This window comes from Mizuhopecten yessoensis, unplaced genomic scaffold (genome assembly GCF_002113885.1).
Source record: "Mizuhopecten yessoensis strain PY_sf001 unplaced genomic scaffold, ASM211388v2 scaffold179, whole genome shotgun sequence".
Classification (NCBI taxonomy): Eukaryota; Metazoa; Mollusca; class Bivalvia; order Pectinida; family Pectinidae; genus Mizuhopecten; species Mizuhopecten yessoensis.
The window spans coordinates 646289-672828 of record NW_018403417.1 but is presented as its reverse complement, the minus strand read 5'-3'; the positions used below and the strand labels follow the sequence as shown (position 1 = coordinate 672828).

At 38.1% G+C, this 26540-nt stretch overlaps 1 protein-coding gene across 2 annotated transcripts in view; it reads left to right on the top strand.

The window, feature by feature from the left end:
* Positions 1-6202: 6202 nt before the first annotated feature.
* Positions 6203-26540, top strand: part of LOC110458113 (nose resistant to fluoxetine protein 6-like) — a 31810-nt gene continuing 11472 nt past the window's right edge. For both annotated transcript variants that reach the window (XM_021509801.1, XM_021509729.1), the window contains exons 1-8: positions 6203-6934; positions 9376-9512; positions 9996-10086; positions 12079-12172; positions 13164-13465; positions 13674-13847; positions 14380-14476; positions 25750-25842. In XM_021509801.1, the coding sequence (XP_021365476.1) occupies positions 6205-6934; positions 9376-9512; positions 9996-10086; positions 12079-12172; positions 13164-13465; positions 13674-13847; positions 14380-14476; positions 25750-25842 (1718 nt within the window). In that variant the 5' untranslated portion in view covers positions 6203-6204. The remainder of the gene's footprint in view (positions 6935-9375; positions 9513-9995; positions 10087-12078; positions 12173-13163; positions 13466-13673; positions 13848-14379; positions 14477-25749; positions 25843-26540) is intronic.

Here is a 26540-nt window from a genome sequence, read left to right as displayed (position 1 = left end):
TTGACTGTTTCCCCAGTACCAATGAAACAAATGATTTATTACCTGACTCTCTATTTAGGAAACTTCCTGAATTGTGCGAGTTAGGATAAATTCTTCATTACTGCAGCTTTCGTCGATCATAACACCTTTCTCTGAACAATATTTATCCAAAATATTCACAGCTCCCTTAATGACGTGTTTTGTACTAAGAGAGTCCCTATTTTCCATAAGCAATTCCAAATCTTGCTCAGAAACATCCTCAAATCTGCCATTTTTCGCCATTTTCACCAGACGACAACAAACAATCTATATCAAAAAGACACTTGACTGGGGCCGCCGACAGGGAAATTGTCTGCGCGCGATTGTCGCGCATGCAACAGTAAGTGTGTGTTACACGCATGTGTAACCATTAAAGAGCTTCGTACGGAGGCCTTCGGCGCCACAGAGCTACGCTCTTATCACGCAGCAAACATGTGTTAGTGTCTTCGTAAGATTACCGAGGAGATGACAAATAATGTACAGGAAAAAAATATTTCAGGACTAGGAACGTATAGAGTAGAAAAGTGACGGGGCTATCTACCTTAAGAGTGTCTAATTAGGCGGAGTTCTATAACATCTCTAATTTATCATTTATTCAAAATTGATATTAAAAGATTCATTTACGGATTTATTTCAAAATGTGATCACTTGAATAAATCGAAAATGAGATGTAAATACATGTACATTAAGGATTTTTAAACCACGTTCAAATTCTTATAGATCTAGTGTTACACATTTTTATTGAATTTAAAGAATTATGATGCTTGTGAAAAATGTGTCCATAAACTAAATACATATTGTTTACAGAACATTTTTTAAGAAATGATCAACTTGAAATAATATGTGACAAGGTAGGAAATTATAAATTAGTTTGTTGCTCATTAGCAATATCAGCTGAAACCCATTTGATTCCCCCCCCCCCTGCAAAAGTTGATAAATAATACAAAACTGCAAAAAGAAGAACAGTGCCCTCACTCCTTCCCCTAGATTTTTTCATTGTTTAAGAAAGAGAAACACATATTCTTTCAATCCAGTTTATATAAAAAAAATGCCATCAGGCGATTTTTATATAGGGTAGCGGTAACTTGAACTGCCTTTTTGAGATCAAAATATGATCTGAAGATTTTTTTCCCTCAATGATTAAGAAGAAAATACCCATATGGCGAACGTTGATAGATGTTCGATAACACACTAATAAGATATTGTATGACTTTCTCAGCTTACAATCAAAATGATTTTCACCACAAATCACGTATTACGTAAAATTCATATGTTTGACCGACCTAAGCCAAAACCGAGCGCACGGACATTCTCTTTGTATTTCGATTACAAAAACAGGATAACAGAGAGATGTTAGCATCTAAACTACCAAAGACTATAATCAAGCAGAGTTTTCACCGATACAAAGACCGCATCCTTTTAAAATTTCTCTTTATTTTTATTTTGCCCTTGTGTCAGGTATCAAATTGATTTCATTTTCTAGTTACTTTACATGTATATCTTGATAAACTTTAGTACATATTTGTGTATGTATGTTTTCATTATTTTCATATCTGAGCATGGTATTATTCATATCCCTGAAAAATGAAAACAAGTTGTTTGCCTGTTTGTAATATGGTTGTTTTTACGTATTTACCACATCTGCATTACAATTTTGCTATGTTTCCGTTGTAATTTAACATACAGCATTATACCAAACAAAACTAAATGTTTTTTGATAGAGCTGTGCATTGTAATCTTACGGTTTGATTTTATGAGCCACTGTATTCCCAATTTCCCGAAATCACAAAGGCTGATACACGAATTTTATAGACATGTATACACGATTATATATATCACCCTATCTAGCCAGAGTAAGCCATTTTCATTACATATTTAAGTTTTTTTGTTGGAAACATAATACAAATCTAAACAAACAAGGAAGCTTATCACGAACTTAATACTACGTCACTGTTACCTGGACGACATATCTATGCGTGTGTGTTTTGCTCTATTTTCACTTCTAAGATGGAACCGTCATTCCAAAGGCATGTTTCAAGTTTGTTTTCCTTTTCTAACGCCTCACTGCATTCTGAACAGATGGACAAATCCAAGACCATTATTTCTCTCATTTCCGTGGGTGTAATATAAAGCTTTCCGGGGTAATAAAGCAATTTACAATTTTCTTCTCTTACCCTGGACTCGTGTATCTCTTACCCTGGTCTCGTGTATCTCTTACCCTGGACTCGTGTATCTCTTTCCCTGGACTCGTGTATCTCTTACCCTGGTTTCGTATATCTCTTACCCTGGTCTCATGCATCTCTGACCCTGGACTCGTGTATCTCTTACCCTGGACTCGTGTATCTCTTACCCTGGTTTCGTATATCTCTTACCCTGGTCTCATGCATCTCTTACCCTGGACTCGTGTATCTCTTACCCTGGACTCGTGTATCTCTTACCCTGGTCTCGTGTATCTCTTACCCTGGACTCGTGTATCTCTTACCCTGGTCTCGTGTATCTCTTACCCTGGACTGGTGTATCTCTTACCCTGGACTCGTGTATCTCTTACCTTGGTCTCGTGTATCTTATACCCTGGTCTCGTGTATCTCTCATGCATCTCTGACCCTGGTCTTACCCTGGACTGGTGTATCTCTTACCCTGGACTCGTGTATCTCTTACCCTGGTCTCGTTTATCTTTTACCCTGGTCTCGTGTATCTAATACCCTGGTCTCGTGTATCTCTTACCCTGGACTCGTGTATCCACACTTTTCCCGGTGTCAGATATTCTTTTCTCCCATCCTTCACAGGTGTGTCTCCCGTTGTAGCCGTGAAGGATTAGCTTAATTGTCACCCTTTACAGGTGTGTATCCCGTTCTAGCCGGGAAGGATCAACTTTTCTCCCACCCTTCACAGGCGTCTACCGTTTTGGCCAGGAAAGATTAATAGAATCCATCCCTGATTTGAGTAAGGATAAGGTTATTCAAATCCAAGAGATAAAATATTGAGCAGGAGACCCGAGGCTTTGCCGAGGGTCTTTTGCTCAATATGTTATCCCGAGAGTTTGAATAACCTTATCCTTACCTCACATCAGGGATGGATTCTATTTATTGCTTATCACCTAAAACCCGTAAAAACAGTTACTCTTCTAGTAAAGTTGTAAACTGTCCGCACATTTCTCATTTGGATATGAAGCCCGGATGGCAATTGTTAGTGACGTCAATGACCCTAACTAACCCCAAAACGTCATAAAATGACGCCACGACGTGTTAGCGATCTAGACCCGTTGGTCGGATTGAATTTTCTAGCACCACCGGAAAGGCGGATATCTCGGTCTAGTATGCAAGAAAAGCTTTCCTCTTACCCTGGACAGGTGTATCTGCACTTTTACCGGTGTGAGATTTCCTTGTCTCACCCTAGGGTTGAGACGGGGGATTCCCCTTTTCAAAACAATGGCATGACGTCACTTCAACAATACAATGACGTCACGTCAACAATCCATCAACGTCACGTCAACCCTGAATTTAGCATGTAACGTATCATTACATTGTGTATATGATACAAAATGGTAGAACAGGGTAAGAGAAAAAGAATCATTCACCCCTTGTGGGTGAGATAGGGGAATCTCAACCTTCGGGGAAAGATTCTTAAGTTGCCAAACATCGGCAAAGCCTCGTGTTTGGCAACTTAAGAATCTTCCCCCTCGGGTTGAGATTCTCCTATCTCACCCCCAACGGGGTGAATGATTCTATTAGTCACCCCCTAGGGGGAGATAGCCTTGTGCCGATTAGCACGTGTTCAATTGTGACGTCATAAAAAGCGTCATCGGTAATTGTGACGTCATCAAAAGTGAATGACGATATGCATGCCCCACATGTGTTTTTGTTTACAAACATGACAGACCACTGTCGGTGGAGCTATCACTAAAATAATAAGATGGGAGAAAAATAATCATCCCTACCTTGAGGGTGTAACAGAGAAATGCCCAACCCTCGGGGTGATTATTTTTGTTGTCTAACCCTCGACAGAGCCTCGGGTTAGACAACCAAAAAAACATCATCCCTCGGGTTTGAGATTTCTCTGTCACACCCTCAAGGTAGGGAGATTCTATAAGTCAACCCCTAGAGGGAGATAGCCTCGTGCCGATTAGCACGTGTTCAATTGTGACGTCATAATGTGTCACCAGTAATTGTGACGTCACCAAAAGTGAGTGACGATAGTCATACCACACATGTGTTTTTGTTTAGAAACATGACAGACTACTGTCGGTGGAGCTGTGCCTGAAATAATACGATGGGGAAAAGTAATCTTCCCCTACCTTTAGGGTGTAACGGAGAAACTGATTTTGTTTGTCTAACCCTCGACAGAGCCACCAAAAAACATCAGCCCTCGGATAGGATATTTCTCTGTCATACCCTCAAGGAGGGGAAGATTCTATTTAATCTTACACCCCATTTTATGTAATGTGACGTCACAATGACTTAACAATAACGTTACGTCGAGAATCTAGAAAAACTCCGATGCCACTATGCGGAAAAGGCGACGCATTAAATTCGTTTAAGCTATATTTACCGATAACTTTAGAAAGATGAGTTAAATCTTTCTGCGAAAACTCTTTTTGCAAATATGGGGTATACTGAATCTCGCTGACAAATTCTTTTTCGTCAAAAAATCTGAGGGGAAACTTGACATTTCAAACTGGTAGCCAGTCCAAACGCAGTTTCATGGTTTCTGAGTTTTTTTCTGGTAGTTGGAGCGAGTAAGACTCAGAATTTACCAAAAAACCCTCCGGGTGGAATTTCCCAATCCTACACCCCTAGGCATGAAACAGTCTTAAAATATTCAACCTATGTTTCTGGAGATATGTGGGGGATGAAATCATAAGCAGTCCTTGTTGACAACTTTTTGTTAAGCTTGCTCGGATTTTTTTCCATCAAAATAACAGATGGATGGGACAATGTGTTTCTTTCCTTGTCGACATGTTTCGTTCGAAGATTAATTTTATCAAAGAACTTACCAGGACCCGTAATAAAATAAATCTTTCCAATTTCTTCAAAAACGTCTTCTGATATATCAACAAGTTTGTCTATACATGACAATGACTATATTGGTCCCTCGATTGTAAATGCCCTCTTGAACCCAAAGTAATTTCTATTTCAGATGTTTACAGGACGTAGATCTTTACTAAGATGTATTTAATAAGTGATGATTTAGATTTGCTTATTTTTAATTCTTTGAAATGCTTCCCCGACGTTGTTAAAATGCCACAGAAGACTTAAATAACGGCACCAATAATAAATTGTTGTCCTTGTTACTGTAACATTTGAGAAATAACATATAAGCATCTACCTGCATTATCTCCTAATGGCCAAATGACGGAGAACATTAATGTACCTTGCGGCAGTGTGATAATGACGATAGGTAGTCATACCATTAATAACGAAGAGTAATCTTGTCAATAAATTATTGTCGACGCATTACATCTTAAAATCGTGTCCAAACTGGTCTTGTCACGGTGTGTAACATGTTACTCTCTTAAAATGCACAGCCTGGTAGCTTGATACAACATTACGCTGCAGTTGACATTACCTCTTTCCGGGATAACATTTGAATTTTTAAACCTATTCTGATAATGGGAATGCTCTCATGAAATACCTTTGCCATGTATTTGTTAATACATATATATGTTGCATCAATTTACATATAACAATTGTGTACCTTTGCTGTCATAATACCCTCGACCCAACGAATCAAACTTTTTGTTGTATTAATAAATTGAGATTAAAATTGCTGAAACACTGCATAATTGGTCGTAAGTGGAACACGTAAACATCAGTTGATATATCCCTTATGGCAAAAACATGCGACAGAATTTTGTTTTCTCCCACTACAAACTCACTAACCAGGTAAATATTGAAGTTTCATGGTTTAGTTATGGTTGAAATGTGAAGCACAGGGTGTAGTATCATACAAATATAAGTTTAATAAATTGGAAATAGATAATCACAAATTTATTATTGTAATAGAAATTTTGTATGAAACGAACTTTGTATTCTTTTAATGTTCTAATGAAGGTTCAACCCAACAGACAGTGTACTATATTGAGTAGCGTGACAGTGTTCGCGGCGAGTATTTGATGGCTGTTACATATCTACGACAGTTGAAGTAGTAACAACCACAGCGATCGTAGCCACTATCATGAAGAAAACCATGGCATTGGTTTCGATTCTTCTAGTGCTTTTTTGTGCTGCTGAAGTACACGGAGGACAATCGACGAATGCACCGCCATTAACTTCCCACGAGTTGCTAGATTTCTTACAACAGGCACTGAAACTGTTTCCTGACGCTATTACTTTGGAAGATTTGCTAAATACGATGTCCCTAGCCCCAACAATGGACGAGAAGAGTCTGACGACTATTTTTCAAGGGGCAAATATAGATATGTCGGATCCTTCACAAATTAGCAATGTACTGATTGTTTTGAAAGGTTTATACAGCTTAACCTCTTGGGGATATTCAAAACTTCCCAACGGAAATATAAACGACCTGTTCAATATGCTGTCAAAGATGGACGAACAAAGTCTGAAGTTACTACTTCGTGATTTAAACATAGATCAACTGAATTCCTCACAATATGGCGATGCACTGACATTTTTACAAGCATTGCACGATTCAGTAGGTGATGGTGGGGAAAATGTCAAACCTCCAACCGGAGATATAGCCGACTTGCTAAAGATGTTATCAACGTTGGACGAGCAGAGTCTTAAGTTGTTACTTCAAGGTTTAAACATAGATGGTGGCGCGCTGTCTTTTTTAACAGGTGCATTATCGGGGGGTAGCTTGAACTCCATGGACTTCAGTTCGTTAAGCTCCGGGTGCAGTGCAGCTTTGGATGTTCTTGTTGCAGAAGTGAAAGAACAGAAAACTTGGGCTTTAAAAAGTAAGTTTCTGATAGACATAGGGTAGAGCAAGACTTAAATATGTAGGTGTTTATTCGTGTGTGTGTTCATTGTATAAGGTTGAAATGATGAGATTATGAAGGTAATGTCTAGCAAAACCAAAAGTAAATGCAGTTTTTTAAAATAAACGCCCACAATATAGTGAATTTGTCATAAAACTTTAACAACTTTCACTTACATCGGTACATCAACAATCACGGAGGCGTATCATTGTCATGGTAACGAAGGTAACAACATTCAAGACGGTATATTTCTTTAATGTATCGGAATAGCCAAATGTGCAACACAATTTGTAAATATATTAAAAATTGAAGAGTGTAGCATTGCGCATCCGATAAATGAATGTTTCCTTACCACGCGTTACAAACAACCTTATGATAATGTGATATAAGTAAGCTCTTCTCAAAAATAATGGTATCTGTTGACCCGTGCTGACGACATTTAGTGATATTTACGTATTTGCTTTACCTAAAGATACAAATCAACGTTTCTTTTCTTTTGGTGTAAAGGTTCCATTATCAGCACGTCCAAAAATAAATAATATTAATAATAGATAAAAGGGTGCACTGAGTGACTTTATCTCTGCCTCCTGTGAGGTGATGTGACCATATAATGTGAAGTACGGTACCAGGTGATACCGTACTTTGTTGTGTTGTATTAAGATACCAAAACATATGATAGTTTAGGTACAGATACATTTATTTTTGACATAGATCATTTTTTTATGTATTTCAAAAGGCGGAAGGGAAGCATTAACCCAAATGCGGGCGATATTTGTTTGCATATTACGCACTTATAACTTTATAGATAGAGTCACAGCAGCTATCATGACTCGTTTTATGCATGTTTCTTTTAAGCCTGGCTTTGATTTTGTTTCCAATATTCGATGAACATAAAAATACGACACCAACGCTGACAAATAATCATAACTAAAATCGGTGATAATGGAACAAGATCAGAAAGATCAATATAGTATTGTCGTTAAATTCCTAAATATACATATAATATTTTCGTGGTCCTAAGAATCTTTATAAAATATAGCAGTATCCTTTATTAATTCCTTTATATGCAAAGCCACTTACAAAATATGACGTCAGTGGTGTATTCACGTGATAATAAGTAGTTATTAAACATGTCGAAATAACACCTACATCTACTGTATTGGTAGTTGCATAGACGGTGTGTTTTGCGCTAGTTTAATTATAATTCGACATTTGCTCACTAGTATTCAACGACTTTCACTAAAAAAATGGAATAAATTCATACAAAATGTTTTTCATTTCGACCCTTTGGACTACCTTTCCTAAAACCAAACTGAAGCAACGCCTACGACGATATATGATTGTTAACTAATTAAGACCATGTTTTAGGAAAATACAACAAAAGCCAAAATGAACTATGCTAAGGCGATATGATGAGAATGATTGAGTGGCAAGATTTTCCAGCAGACTGTAGACATTCCCATTAGAATAACTGTGCCCCTCTGTTGACCGAAGACAGGGACAGTCAAATTTTATAATATCGACGAGGTACTTTATTTGAATAACAAGAAAACCCTTGACCTCATATCGATCGTTTATACCCTCCAGATTTCGAAGCAACGACACCACAGAGCTTTCCACTTTAGCCGCTTTTTCGATATTTACATTCTACTTAAGGGACGGCTCACTACTTAACTGTACGGTAAGCGGCAGGATTTCGACTTCCAGTTAAGAACGTTCCCTTTCTTTGTAGCATCAGCCCTGTTTCGCTTAACATCGGTATTCACTTGTCGCATTTGATTTGGTACTCAAGAGTATGCTAGGAAAATAATGACATCTCTGATATATATAAATCGAGTTTGACTAACTATTGACAAGTAGTCTAGGAGGTAGGTTATGTTATAAAACAATCCCTACTACATGCGGCAATCAAGTTTTCTGGATATGATAACTAACGCAAGTTGTATAGCAATTCAGTGACGTCACGCCAATACTGGAAGTGGTGTATTGTATAAATCAAATTGGCGTCATATTCATAAGAAGCGACTTATGTGGGGACCCATGCAGGGGATCTGCGGTTGTGCCTTTTACCATGTACTTTGGAAGACGAAGGCGACCAATATACGTAATGAACATGTTTATTTTCCTGGCATGTGCTTTTATACAGTGTTCCGGTTTCAGGTGCTAGTTTTCGTTTTTATTAGTATATTGTACAAATGTTAATAACTAGTTTGGTTAAATTCAGCATTTTCTTTCAATATAAGTACGAAATCACAAAATGCTCAATACATAAAATGCTTGGATGATTATCGCGTTCATACCTGTGCATTAAGTGTATTGTTTTCCTTGTGTGTTATAACAACAACAACAACAAAAATGCTATTGATATGAAATAATGTGATCGTAACATTATTATTTAAATTACTTTCCTTTTCTTTAAGTGATTGACGCCTGGGGAAAGCCCCCTTCTGGCATTTTAACCGGAAACACGCATATGAGGGGATCATTTGATCAGTGTTTAGCTGTACAACCTGAGATAGAGAAAGGAACCCCATTTGCAACAACCTTCTGTGTCGCCGTAAGTATTCGTTTCCACTGCTGTCTTTACCAGCTGTACTGAATGCTCGTATATTCTGTGACGGACGTAAAGTTGCCATTTGTTATGATAACTGACTCACGTTGTATAGCGATTCAGTGACGTCACGCCAATACTGGAAGTGCTGTATTGAATAAATCAAGATGGCGTCATATTCGTTGACATTAACCGAGGTAGACGGGGATCTACCTCTTTTTTCAGCATCCCGAAGCGAGAGTATACATGACAGGCGACAAAAATTATGTACAGTAATTTATCAATATCTTACTCGGATAAAAACCAGCAGGATAAATGTTATCCGAATGAACATCTAATTCCATCACTAGACTTTGAATTGTCTTTTCTAAACTCAACACTGGTTATGTTTTAATATTGTCTCGATTCGTAATAAGTTCTTATCAATGAAATATATATGAATATCGTCCTATCATTCTATTTTATGTTTTTCTCATGATTAATTAATAGGGCAACATGGAGCCGTTATTTGGCATGTCTATAGGAATGTGTGTTCCGAGGATCTGTACTGATTCTGACGTGTACAATCTCACCAATGCAAGTACGTATAATTCACATTGCCTTCTCTACAACGGATCACGTTTTATTAGTATGGTTAACCTCAGGCTTATGCTTGTAATTGATATGAATACTAACGATATAATTCGTTTTCATTCGATATGATACAAGTTGTAGCCAATTTTTGTGGCTTTATTTCTTCTAATGCTAAACCTACAAAGTTTTTTTCCGTTAAAACTGCCAATAATATTGATGACAGAAGCTGAAACACTGAAACTGAAACACGACCACTATACTATGTAATTAGAACTAATTTTTTTCCTTTTTAATTTAATTTGCATTTTCTGCATTTCAACAGATGAGCCAGTCTCTATTACAAACACAATTTCATATGCTACCTTGACACAATATGTAAAACATGACTCAATGTACACCAGTAATTAAATATTCTACCACCCAACACTGACCCAAATTCTTAACTTCAGTAACATCTCGGTCATGATAGCTAACAAAGGTTAAACTGAAAGCGATACATAGCTATTAGCAAAATATGTATCAACAATTCGTAATATGTATATAATTCGTGCAATCAAAACAATCAATACACATAAATTATTTCTCAGGAACCATAATGTCACGTGCGAATTACCGCAATTCCAAACAAATGTCTCCATAGAGGAGTGTCACTGCAATGTTATAACACGCCGATGAGCGTAAGTAAGGAAAAAGAGTGTACTACTTAAGTTTGATCAGCTAAATAAGGGTGCAGAAGATATTTCTTAAATCTCTGATATTTGTAATTTATAACATATTGGTTTTAGAATCAAAATTGCCTGCAGTAAGATAAAAAAAAAATCATGACAGAACGCACTTTAAAGGGAAAATATGATTAAATGATAATAATAATAATAATAATAATAATAATAATAATAATTCGAGGATCTTATATACCGCTTTATCACAACCTAGTTCGTTGGTCGTTTCAAAGCGGTTCACAAATGTATTATCCGTGGTTATAGAGCCATTGCAACCAGACAATATCTTTCTCAACTCCCTGGGGAGCATACAGCCGGTGCTGCCACTTCGGCGCTCACATATTGCATTCTACAATTCTAGCACTGACCAACCACGTACTCATTTACAGCTGAGTAGACTGGAACAAGCAGAGTAGAGTATCTTGCTCAAAGGAACAACTCAATGCCGTGCCGTGACTCGAACCCGCAACCTTTCGATCACGAGCCCGGCGTCATACCGCTAGACTACCGTGCCTCCTAAACATACCTATTTGATCATATTTTCTTGATAAACTAAACCCAGAGGAGGGCGTTATCAACTACATAGGAATCCAACCACGTCGTTATCGTTGTTTAAACAAAGTGACGCATACCTGTCTTTCTATTTCACAATTAACGATAAAGAGCTATCAGACATCGGATATACTGTTACCGAGTGTGAAGATACGACGATCAAACACGGTCTTAAAAGAACTTGCGAAATAACTTGCATGATCGAGTTAACAATAATTGAACGATATGACATAGCTCAATGATGGATATAATCCTCACATGTCTCACATAATTATTTTAGACAGGGACTTATCTAACACGCTCTCCTAGAAAAAAAATATTACCACAGAATCAGAAAACCAAGAAATAAACCTTTTACTCCGCACTATGGCCATCTCGTCCACTGCAATGGTACTGAAGGGCAAAGCTTACGTAATACGGAAGGTAAACATGTAGTGTTAAGCGTTAATAATTTACAATATTTGGCTTCTAATATTTATACTTAAACTATAATTTTATAGCAAAGTGTAGTTCCAAATTTCCTTTGTGGAGGGAGAAGATTGAAGAAGGCATTCACCTTGAGCTAATACCATGAACATGGAGTATGAACTAATTCGCAATTTAGACAATCACTTATACGTATAGTTCAAATCAGGATATCATAACTGACTACATTTAATACTGATGTATAATTACTCAGCGATACTGTTGTGAATGTTCAGGTGTATAATAACATGTTTTCTTTACAGTGGTTGCTTTTATTCCCCTGAATGAACCACCCAACATCAACCATCTCCAATGTCAAAGAGAAATTGAATATGACACACCGGCTATCGCAGCTATGTATGACCAATTATTATTATTAATCATTAATGATCTTAGCTACTTGATCCTGAACATTATATATATTATGGAAGAAAAAAATATTAAAAAAATAGAAACATTTCAAAAAGATAATAACGTTAAAGTAAATAGTGTCAAATGAATGAATAAATAAACGGAAAGGAAGAAATATAAAATTCGATAACGAGTTGATTTGAGTTATGCTTATTCGTGTTTTGCTGATTCGTATTTTGCTGATTTGAGATGCACTAGACTGTCATGTGCTAATTCGAGTTGCCTCAATTGATTTTGGGCTAAATTGTGTTTCACTAATTCATATTTTTCTAATTCAAGTTGCACTTATTTGTTTCGCACTAATTCGAGTCGCACTAGTTTATGTTTGTACTAATTCGTATTGTGCTAGTTTGAGTTGTGCTAATCGAGTTGCAATACTTTGGGTGGCGCTTATTCGAGATGAACTAATTTGAGTCGCACTAATATGAGTTGCACTACATGTAGAAGTTTGTATAATTAAAGGTGCGCTAATTTGTATTGTGCTAGTTCGAGTTGCACTAATTCGTGTTGCACTAGTTCTTGTTTTGCTAATTTGAATTGCACTAAATCGTCGCTTGCTACTTCGAGTTGTTCTAATCGAGTTGCAATAAGTCAAGTTGTGTTTATTCGAATTGACATAATTGGAGTTTCAATAAATCGAGTTATACTAATGTAAGTTGTGCTCATTCGAGTTATCCAAATTATGTTGTGTTAATTCTTGTTGCATTGATTCGAGTTGCAATTATTCGACTTGTAATATATTGTGTTGCTTTAACTCGTGGTATGCTAATTCGAGTTGCACTAAATCGTGGTGCTCTGATTCGTGGTATGCTAATTCAACTAACTCAAGTTGTGCTAATTCCAGTTGCACTAATTCAGGTTTTCGACGTGAGCTATATCTCAATATGTATCGTGTCTTAGATTTCTATATGTCAGCGACCTTTCTATTTTGTTCCAGATGTGTGTGTTGTTTCTTCCTTGCCATGATATCAGTTGCTACAATGTTTGACATGTGTATCGTGAGTCCGGAAATAGAAAGAACTGCTAAGCCAGTAGTAGAGGTGCAGGACGATGCCAATAAAACAAAAAACGTGTTTTCCCATATCTCTACAGCTGAGGTTGGAAACATTCCTCAGCATTTGGATGTAGAACGTAACACCAATGGACACATTCAAACAAACGGTATCAGTCCTGGATCCGTTTACAAACTACATGACAACACCGTCCAACCAAACAACGAAATGTCGCAAAAGTACTCGGGTAAGGCAATCTTTATTAATCAAATTCTAGCAAGATATGAAGTTCTTATTAAATTACTTTCTACATATTGTGACACTTTTTATGTTTCGCTTTAAAAGAAACGTTATTGTTTATATTAGTCTTACATTGTAAACTTTGGACTTTGTAGATTGGTGTATTCTGTGATAATAAAACGTAATATCTCTTCTCTTGTTTTCTATTACAAAAGGAATGTGTGCAAAATTAGTTCTGTCCTTTTCTGCGTGGACCAATGTGAGGAGGCTGCTTAGAACCGACCAAGCGGGGACAGGTCTTGGGTCTATCCATGGTATTCGCTTCTTCAGCGTGACATGGATCCTCTTGGGACACACTTTCCTTTTTGCTGTCAGATCCTCATTTGTTGGTAAGTCTTGCGTATTGTTTTAGAACCAAGTAGCAAATATGTTTTAGCCAACGCAGCGTTCATCATAAGGATACTGGGAATAGAGACAAACTAAAGTTAGCGATTAAACATTAGATTATCAGGTTAAAAAATCTTCGAAAAAACAATGACGTGAAGTGTGACTATATTTAGCCTATTCGATTGAATTTAGTCTGGTCCCTCTTTAAAGGTCATAGCTTTGACATGATTACAGGATGAAGATACAGGCCCATTAGTCTTATTCCACATATATATATACAAAAATATCGTTGAAGGCGTAGATGTTTCTAACGATGTGTTCAGCTCATGCTGTAGCCCAGAGTTATACTGCATTTATACAAGGTATTCTACTATAACTACTCGTTTGCTATTTCGAAAACGTTTCACACATGAGAATGGTGAGTATTGCTTGGTTTTCAATTATGTACTTGTAACTATTATTGATATTTAAAGAAGCAGAAAAACGAGTGTTAAACAACCTAGTACAAACATTTCCTTCATTTTTGTTTTTCAGTGAACCGTGTTTCGTTTTCTGATGAGTTAATACATCGACGAAGTTTCACGTTGGTGAACAACGCATCACTGGCAGTTGATTCTTTTTTTGCTATAAGGTATGTTATGTAAACGCAACTATTGTTCATCTCACTTAATGGCATGCCTAATCATGTGTATAGCATGTCGTTTGACAGGTCATAGATATACAGAATCATAAATCAGTCAGTATCAGCTCGGGCTGTCTAATATTCGACTTTTAGGCTCATGTGCTTTTCATAGCATGGAATTCTTTTCACAAAAAAAGTCGTTTAGATTTGTTGTCTATACTAATTTGTAATTGAATCAAACGTGACGCTACAAATTCTGGTTGGGAATGTGCCTACTGGATGCCACTGCAGTATTTCCTAATTTGGAGGCTAATGTTCGACCCCCTGCAGGTTCAGGGAGTATTGAAGAAATAGAAAATGATCAACAGCTACGTTGAAGCACGCGGGATATGTATCTTCTCGTTCAAATTTGCCCACTCTTCCTTTTCGTCGTATCTTTTTTACGTACCGTCTTTACATGACATTGGCCGCTGGGATAACGTTAACCCAATACAAACAACAAATTTAGGGAAATACGTGTGAGAATGACCATAAATACACAAACTGTAAGAACGTTGAGAGAAAAAAGTTGTTAACATACATGCATAAATGAAAACCGTTACATTATGGAATATTAATATCTACTTGTTAAAGATATATACAACACGTGCACATAATTATAACAAGAGGCCCAGAGGGCCTGTATCGCTCACCTGGATATCAAAGCAATCATGGCAAAATATTCTCCAAATGAGATCTAAGGGAATATGCCAGACCTCAAGGCCAATCCTTGTAGCATATCTGTATTCGATTTTTTATGCAATTGTATATATAGTTATATGGTGGGGATCTCAACCATTTCCAAGTAAAAAAAAAATGTTTGGCCCCACCCCTTAGCCCGGGGGGTCAGCCCCACCATTTGTACAATTTTGAATCCCTGCCTCCTATGAATGCTTCCGACCAAATATGATCAATATCCATGGTATAGTTTTACGGAAGAAGTCGTTTATAGCAATATAGCCAAATTGCCCCTTTTTGGCCAAGCCCTCAGCCCTCAGCCCCCTGGGGGGTCAGCCCCACCATTTGTACAATTTTAAATTCCCACCACCACGGGATGCTTCCTGTCAAATATGGTTGATATCTATCTCTTAGTTCCAGAGAAGAAGTTGCTTAAAACAATATAGCTAAATAACCCTTTTTGGCCCCGCCCCTCAGCCCCCACGGGGGTCAGCCCCACCATTTGTACAATTTTACATCCCTTCCGCCCATGAATGCTTTTGATTAAATATGATTGATATCCGGTGCATAGTTCTACAGAAGAAGTTATTTGTAGCAATATAGTCAAAATTTCCATTTGTACAATTTTGAATTCACAACACCTAGGGATGCTTCCAGTTAAATATGGTTGATATCCATCTCATAGTTCCAGAGAAGATGTCGCTTAAAGCAATATAGCCAAATTGCCCCCTTATTGCCCCGCCCCTCAGCCCCCTGGGGGGTCAGCCCCATCATTTGTACAATTTTGAATCCCCACTACCTAGGGATGTTTCTCGTCACATTTAGTTAAATTCCAATAAATGGTTAAGAAGAAGAAGTCGTTTAAAGAAATTGTTGACGGACGGACGACGGACGACGGACGGACGACAGACAACGGACGACGGACGGACGACAGACAACGGACGACGGACGCCACGGTATGGCATAAGCTCACCTTGGTCCTTTGGACCCGGTGAGCTAATAAACCCTTATCTGTGAGTCTATGATGAGATGCTGAGATATTTTCGTGACAGGAAACACAGATGAGTGCAGTATTATGGTAATTTGCTGGTTGAGTTACTTTCATGGCACCTTAACAGTTTATAGAAATGAACAAATCGCACATTGCTGTGTTGAAGAATGTAACCACAAGACCGAATTATCCCTCCTTTTGTAGAATGCAAAGCGAACCTACAATTTCCAGTGTAGGATAATATATTTCACATAAGCCTGTCCTCTACCCATGTCATAGACTTCTGTTTTCAACACATATTCGTAAAAAACATGTATTCAAACAGCCTCGTGTACATACACTAGACATAAAAACACTATCCCAGTAGTCACACAGCCTCCTGTACACACACTAGACATACAAACACTATCCGAGGAGTCAAACAGCCTCTTGTACATACACTAGACATACATACACTATCCGAGTAGTCACACAACCTCGTGTATATACACTAGACAGTGTACATACACTAGACACCCAAACACTATCCGAGTAGTCAACCAGCCTCGTGTACATACACTACGAACCTACAATTTCCAGTGTAGGATAATATATTTCACACAAGCCTGTCCTCTACCCATGTCATGCTTTCAACACATATTCGTTAAAAAACATGTATTCAAACAGCCTCGTGTACAAACACTAGACATACAAACACTACCCCAGTAGTCAAACAGCCTCGTGTCCATACACTAGACATACAAACACGATCCGAGTAGTCAAACAGCCTCGTATACATACACTAGACATACAAACCCTACCCGAGTAGTCAAACAGCCTCTAGTACATGCACTAGACATACAAACACTGTCTGAGTAGTCAAACAGCCTCGTGGACATACACTAAACATACAAACATTATCCCAGTAGTAAAACAGCCTCGTGTATAACAACCCCTATCCGAGTAGTCAAACAGCCCCGTGTACATACACTAGACATACAGACACTATCCGAGTAGTCACACAACCTCGTGTACTAGACATACAAACACTATCGGAGTAGTCAAACAGCCTCGTGTCCATACACTAGACATACAAACACGATCCGAGTAGTCAAACAGCCTCGTGGACATACACTAAACATACAAACATTATCCCAGTACTCACACAGCCTCATGTATTAGACATACAAACACTATCCGTGTAGTCACACAACCTCGTGTATATACACTAGGTAGTCAAACAGCCTCGTGTATAAACAGCCTCGTGTACATACACTATGTACATACACTAGACATACACTAGACATACAAACTATCCGAGTAGTCAAACAGACTCGTGTACATACACTAGACAGACAAACACTATCCGAGTAGTCAACCAGCCTCGTGTACATACACTACGAACCTACAATTTCCAGTGTAGGATAATATATTTCACACAAGCCTGTCCTCTACCCATGTCATGCTTTCAACACATATTCGTTAAAAAACATGTATTCAAACAGCCTCGGGTACATACACTAGACATAAAACACTATCCCAGTAATCAAACAGCCTCATGTTCATACCCTAGACATACAAACACTACCCCAGTAGTCAAACAGCCTCGTGGACATACACTAAACATACAAACACTATCCTGATAGTCGTGTACATACACTAGACATCCAAACACTACCCGAGTAGTCAAACAGCCTCGTAAACACTATCCCAGTAGTCACACACCCTCGTGTACACACACTAGACATCCAAACACTACCCGAGTAGTCACACAACCTCGTGTATATACACTAGACAGTGTACATACACTAGACATACACTAGACATACAAACCCTATCCGAGTAGTCCAACAGCCTCGTGTACATACACAAGAGATTATCCGAGTAGTCAAACAGCCTCTTGTACATACACTAGACATAAAACACTATCCCAGTAATCAAACAGCCTCATGTTCATACACTAGACATACAAACACTACCCCAGTAGTCAAACAGCCTCGTGGACATACACTAAACATACAAACATTATCCCAGTACTCACACAGCCTCATGTATTAGACATACAAACACTATCCCGGTAGTCAAACAGCCTCGTGTACGTGTACATACACTAGACATAAAAACACTATCACAGTAGTCACACAGCCTCCTGTACACACACTAGACGTACAAACACTATCCCAGTAGTTAAACAGCCTCGTGTACATACAATAAACATACAAAAAACAGCCTCGTGTACATACAATAAACATACAAAAAACAGCCTCGTGTACATACATTAGACATACAAACACTATCCCGGTAGCATATGCCGGTAACAAGGACATTCATCTTCGTGTACATACACTAGACATTCAAACACTATCCGAGTAGTCACACACCCTCGTGTACATACACTAGACAGACAAACACTATCCGAGTAGTCGAACAGCCTCGTGTACATACACTGGACATACAAACACTATCCGAGGAGTCAAACAGCCTCGTGTACACACACTAGACACACAAACACTATCCGAGTAGTCAGACAGCCTCGTGTACATACACTGGACATACAAACACTATCCGAGGAGTCAAACAGCCTCTTGTACATACACTAGACATACAAACCCTACCCGAGTAGTCAAACAGCCTCTTGTACATACACTAGACATAAAACACTATCCCAGTAATCAAACAGCCTCATGTTCATACACTAGACATACAAACACGATCCGAGTAGTCAAACAGCCTCTAGTACATGCACTAGACATACAAACACTATCGGAGTAGTCAAACAGCCTCGTGAACATACACTAGACATACAAACACGATCCGAGTAGTCAAACAGCCTCGTGTCCATACACTAGACATACAAACAATATCCGAGTAGTCAAACAGCCTCTAGTACATGCACTAGACATACAAACACTGTCTGAGTAGTCAAAAAGCCTCGTGTACATACACTAGATATACAAACACTGTCCCAGTAGTCAAACAGCCTCGTCTACATACACTAAACATACAAACATTATCCCAGTCTTCAAACAGCCTCGTGTACATATACTAAACATACAAACACTATCCTGATAGCCAAACAGCCTCGTGTACATACAATAAACATACAAAAAACAGCCTCGTGTACATACAATAAACATACAAACACTATCCGAGTAGCCAAACAGCCACGTGTACATACACTAGACATAAAACACTATCCCAGTAATCAAACAGCCTCATGTTCATACCCTAGACATACAAACACTATCCTGATAGTCGTGTACATACACTAGACATGCAAACACTATCCGAGTAGTCAGACAGCCTCGTGTACATACACTAAACATACAAACACTATCCTGATAGCCAAACAGCCTCGTGTACACACACTCGACATACAAACACTATCCCAGAAGTCAAACAGCCTCGTGTACAAACACTAGACATACAAACACTACCCCAGTAGTCAAACAGCCTCGTGGACATACACTAGACATACAAACACTACCCGAGTAGTCACACACCCTCGTGTACATACACTAGACTTACAAACACTATCCGAGTAGTAACACAGCCTGGCGTACACACACTAGACATACAAACAATATCCGAGGAGTCAAACAGCATCGTGTACATACACTAGACATAAAACACTATCCCAGTAATCAAACAGCCTCGTGTACATATACTAAACATACAAACACTATCCTGATAGCCAAACAGCCTCGTGTACATACGCTAGACATACAAACACTATCCCGGTAGCATATGCCGGTAACAAGGACATTCATCTTCGTGTACATACACTAGACATCCAAACACTACCCGAGTAGTCAAACAGCCTCTTGTACATACACTAGACATAAAAACACTAGCCCAGTAGTCACACAGCCTCCTGTACACACACTGGACATGCAAACACTATCCCAGTAGTCACACAGCCTCGTGTACACACACTATACATACAAACACTATCCGAGTAGTAACACAGCCTGGTGTACACACACTAGACATACAAACACTACCCGAGTAGTCACACAACCTCGTGTACATACACTAGACATACAAACGCTATCCCAGTAGTCAAACAGCCTCGTGTACATACACTAAACATACAAACACTATCCTGATAGTCAAACAGCCTCGTGTACACACACTAGACATACAAACATTATCCCAGTACTCACACAGCCTCATGTATATACACTAAACATACAAACACTATCCTGATAGTCAAACAGCCTCGTGTACACACACTAGACATACAAACACTATCCGAGTAGTCCAACAGCCTCGTGTACATACACTAGAATATAAACACTATCCCAGTAGCCAAACAGCCTCGTGTACATACACTAGGATATAAACACTATCCCAGTAGTCAAACAGCCTCGTGTACATACACTAGACATGCAAACACTATCCCAGTAGTCAAACAGCCTCGTGTACATATACTAAACATACAAACACTATCCTGATAGTCAAACAGCCTCGTGTACACACACTAGACATACAAACATTATCCCAGTACTCACACAGCCTCATGTATATACACTAAACATACAAACACTATCCTGATAGTCAAACAGCCTCGTGCATATACTCTAAACATACAAACACTATCCCAGTAGTCACACAACCTCGTGTATATACACTAGAACAGCCTCGTGTACATACACTAGACATACAAACACTATCCTAGTAGTCAAACAGCCTCGTCTACATACACTAAACATACAAACATTATCCCAGTAGTCAAACAGCCTCGTGTATATACACTAGACATGCAAACACTATCCCAGTAGTCAAACAGCCTCGTCTACATACACTAAACATACAAACATTATCCCAGTAGTCAAACAGCCTCGTGTATATACACTAGACATGCAAACACTATCCCAGTAGTCAAACAGCCTCGTGTACATACACTAGACATACAAACACTATCCCAAAAGTCAAACAGCTGGTGTACATACACTAAACATACAAACACTATCCTGATAGTCAAACAGCCTCGTGTACACACACTAGACATACAAACATTATCCCAGTATTCAAACAGCCTCGTGTACATACACAAGAGATGAAAACACAATCCCAAAAGTCAAACAGCCTCGTGTACATACACTAGACATACAAACACAATCCCAATAGTCAAACAGCCTCGTGTACATACAATAAACATACAAACACTATCCGAGTCATCAAACATCCTCTGTACATAAACTAGACATACAAACACTATCCCAGTATTCAAACAGCCTCGTGTACATACAATTTACATACAAACACTATCCCAGTAGTCAGACAGACTCGTGTACATACCCCAGACATAAAAACATCCCAGTAATCAAACAGCCTCGTGTACATACACTAGACATACAAACACTATCTCAGTAATCAAACATCCTCGTGTACATACACTAGACATACAAACACTATCCCAGTAGTCACACAACCTCGTGTACACACACTAGACATACAACCAATATCCGAGTAGTCAAAAAGCCTCGTGTACATACACTAGACATACAAACACAATCCCAATAGTCAAACAGCCTCGTGTACATACACTAGACACGTGTACATACACTAGACATACAAACACTATCCCAGTAGTCACACAACCTCGTGTACACACACTAGACATACAACCAATATCCGAGTAGTCAAAAAGCCTCGTGTACATACACTAGACATACAAACACAATCCCAATAGTCAAACAGCCTCGTGTACATACAATATACATACAAACACTATCCCAGTAGTCAGACAGACTCGTGTACATACACCAGACATAAAAACATCCCAGTAATCAAACAGCCTCGTGTACATACACTAGACATACAAACATTATCCCAGTAGTCAAACAGCCTCGTGTACACACACTAGACATACAAACACTATCCGAGTAGTCACACAACCTCGTGTACACACACTAGACATACAACCAATATCCGAGTAGTCAAAAAGCCTCGTGTACATACACTAGACATACAAACACAATCCCAATAGTCAAACAGCCTCGTGTACATACACTAGACACGTGTACATACACTAGACATACAAACACTATCCTGATAGTCAAACAGCCTCGTGTACATACACTAGAATATAAACACTATCCCAGTAGTCAAACAGCCTCGTGTACACACACTAGACATACAAACATTATCCCAGTAGTCAAACATCCTCGTGTACATACACTAGACATACAAACACTCTAGACATACAAACACTATCCGAGTAGTCAAACAGCCTCGTGTATATACACTAGACATACAACCACTATCCCAGTAGTCAAACAGCCTCGTGTACACACACTAGACATACAAACACTATCCGAGTAGTCACACAACCTCGTGTACACACACTAGACATACAAACACTATCCGAGTAGTCACACAACCTCGTGTACACACACTAGACATACAAACAATATCCGAGTAGTAAAACAGCCTCGTGTACATACACTAGACATACAACCACTATCCCAGTAGCCAAACAGTCTCGTGTACATACACTAGACATACAAACACTATCCCAGTCATCAAACATCTGCGTGTACATACACTAGACATAAAACACTATCCCAGTAATCAAACAGCCTCATGTTCATACACTAGACATACAAACACTATCCCGGTAGCATATGCCGGTAACAAGGACATTCATCTTGTAATTACTTTCAGCAGGTACAGATTTCCACTTAAAGACAGTGAAAATACTAATACTTACTTAGAAGTTCACCCCTGCTAGGTCCACCTCCTCCCAACCCTTGTCTTTTCTGAGCGTCTGTCCTGGCAATACTACACGTTTGGTTTTGTGTTGCCCATTCACCCAACCAAGTGGGGGATGCATTTGGTTCCGTCCGTAGGCCGGGGCATACATAAGTCATAAAAGGGTAGTTTACCTACTTAATGTTGAACAATAAAGATTAACACAACAACTGACTAACCGATTGCCAGTTTAATGTGAGCGGTTGGCATACATTGCTGGATGCATTTGGCACATTTATTTTTGTTTATATAGGGATTGACCGTTGTTTTTTAATTTTCATGCAGGTATGAACGCAAATCAGGGCTACATTTGAACGCTGTCTTACCATAATGTATTGTGTCAATGACATTTGAACGCTGGCTTACCATAATCTAGTGTGTGAATGACATTTGAACGCTGGCTTTCCCTAATCTAGTGTGTGAATGACATTTGAACTCTGTCATACCATAATCTATTGTGTCAATGACATTTGAACGCTGTATTACCATAATCTATTGTGTCAATGACATTTGAACGCTGGCCTACCATAATCTAGTGTGTGAATGACATTTGAACTCTGTCTTACCATAATCTATTGTGTGAATGACATTTGAACGCCGGCTTACCATAATCTAGTGTGTGAATGACATTTGAACTCTGTCATACCATAATCTATTGTGTCAATGACATTTGAACGCTGTATTACCATAATCTATTTTGTAAATGACATTTGAACGCTGGCCTACCATAATCTAGTGTGTGAATGACATTTGAACTCTGTCTTACCATAATCTATTGTGTCAATGACATTTGAACGCTGGCTTACCATAATCTAGTGTGTGAATGACATTTGAACTCTGTCTTACCATAATCTATTGTGTCAATGACATTTGAACGCTGGCTTACCATAATCTAGTGTGTGAATGACATTTGAACTCTGTCTTACCATAATCTATTGTGTCAATGACATTTGAACGCTGGCTTACCATAATCTAGTGTGTGAATGACATTTGAACTCTGTCTTACCATAATCTATTGTGTCAATGACATTTGAACGCTGGCTTACCATAATCTAGTGTGTGAATGACATTTGAACTCTGTCTTACCATAATCTATTGTGTCAATGACATTTGAACGCTGGCTTACCATAATCTAGTGTGTGAATGACATTTGAACTCTGTCTTACCATAATCTATTGTGTCAATGACATTTGAACGCTGGCTTACCATAATCTAGTGTGTGAATGACATTTGAACTCTGTCTTACCATAATCTATTGTGTCAATGACATTTGAACGCTGGCTTACCATAATCTAGTGTGTGAATGACATTTGAACTCTGTCTTACCATAATCTATTGTGTCAATGACATTTGAACGCTGGCTTACCATAATCTAGTGTGTGAATGACATTTGAACTCTGTCTTACCATAATCTATTGTGTCAATGACATTTGAACGCTGGCTTACCATAATCTAGTGTGTGAATGACATTTGAACTCTGTCTTACCATAATCTATTGTGTCAATGACATTTGAACGCTGGCTTACCATAATCTAGTGTGTGAATGACATTTGAACTCTGTCTTACCATAATCTATTGTGTCAATGACATTTGAACGCTGGCTTACCATAATCTAGTGTGTGAATGACATTTGAACTCTGTCTTACCATAATCTATTGTGTCAATGACATTTGAACGCTGGCTTACCATAATCTAGTGTGTGAATGACATTTGAACTCTGTCTTACCATAATCTATTGTGTCAATGACATTTGAACGCTGGCTTACCATAATCTAGTGTGTGAATGACATTTGAACTCTGTCTTACCATAATCTATTGTGTCAATGACATTTGAACTCTGTCTTACCATAATCTATTTTGTAAAAGACATTTGAACTCTGGCTTACCATAATCTAGTGTGTGATTGACATTTGAACTCTGTCATACCATAATCTATTGTGTCAATGACATTTGAACGCTGTATTACCATAATCTATTGTGTCAATGACATTTGAACGCTGGCTTACCATAATCTAGTGTGTGAATGACATTTGAACTCTGTCTTACCATAATCTATTGTGTCAATGACATTTGAACGCTGTATTACCATAATCTATTGTGTCAATGACATTTGAACGCTGGGTTACCATAATCTAGTGTGTGAATGACATTTGAACTCTGTCTAACCATAATCTATTGTGTCAATGGCATTTGAACGCTGTATTACCATAATCTATTGTGTCAATGACATTTGAACGCTGGCTTACCATAATCTAGTGTGTGAATGATATTTGAACTCTGTCTTACCATAATCTACTGTGTGAATGACATTTGAACTCTGGTTTACCATAATCTAGTGTGTGAATGACATTTGAACTCTGTCTTACCATAATCTATTGTGTCAATGACATTTGAACGCTTGCTTACCATAATCTAGTGTGTGAATAACATTTGAACTCTGTCTTACCATAATGTATTGTGTCAATGACATTTGAACTCTGTCTTACCATAATCTATTGTGTCAATGACATTTGAACTCTGTCTTACCACAATCTATTTTGTAAATGACATTTAAACGCTGTATTACCTTAATCTATTGTGTAAATGACAGTGAACGCTGTCTTACCATCATCTATTGTGTCAATGACATTTGAAGAAAAATATCATTTAGTATGCAAGACTGGCGTGTAGCAAGTATCTGTAATTGTTATTGGAACAATATAATGACAGAGAATAAATTATTTTATTTTTAAACTGTAAGTCTACCTATATCATACACGTTCGTGTAATAATTTTATTTCATGTTTTATTTACAGTAGTCGATTATTGAAAACGGAAGTTTTGATATTTTTTTCAGTGGTCTCCTAGTATCCTACTTGTTCATGAAGGAGATGAAGAGAGAGAAGGGTCGTATAAACTGGTTCATGTTCTACTTCCATAGGTTTTTGAGGTAAGTTCCTCACTTTATATTACAAAATTACGAAAACGTTAGACAGATGGTACCGAAATATACATGTACACCGAAACACAGGAAATTATACGACACATTTATACACAGCACAAAATGTATCATATCATCTAAACTTATGCAATTGACAAAACAAACCATAGTGGAAATAGACAGAACAAAACATAACGTCAAAACACATAAATAAAATATAATGGTGTCAATAGTTAGAAGCAATTAACAACAACGTCTATACAAACGACAAAATATACCACAACGTTTCAGCACAGGACAAAAAATACCACAGCGTAATAACAATGAAGTAAAATAGACGAAAGTCTCAGTATGAATGATAAAATATACCACAGCGTCAAAACACTGGAAATAAAATACTATGGTGTCAATGAAAAGGACAAAATATACAAAATAACTTACATACACAAAATAAAATATATCACAGCAATAAAGCACAGGACAAAATATACCACAGCGTGAAACCCGGCACATAATATACCCCGAAGAATATACCAAAGTGTCAATTCTCAGGACAAAATATACCACAGTGTCACTTCACAGGAATTTTTTTATAAATATACCACAGCGTCCATTCACAGGACAAAATATACCACACTGTCACTTCACAGGACAAAATATACCACACTGCAGATTTGTCGAAATCATAGACTTAATGTACCTCATTC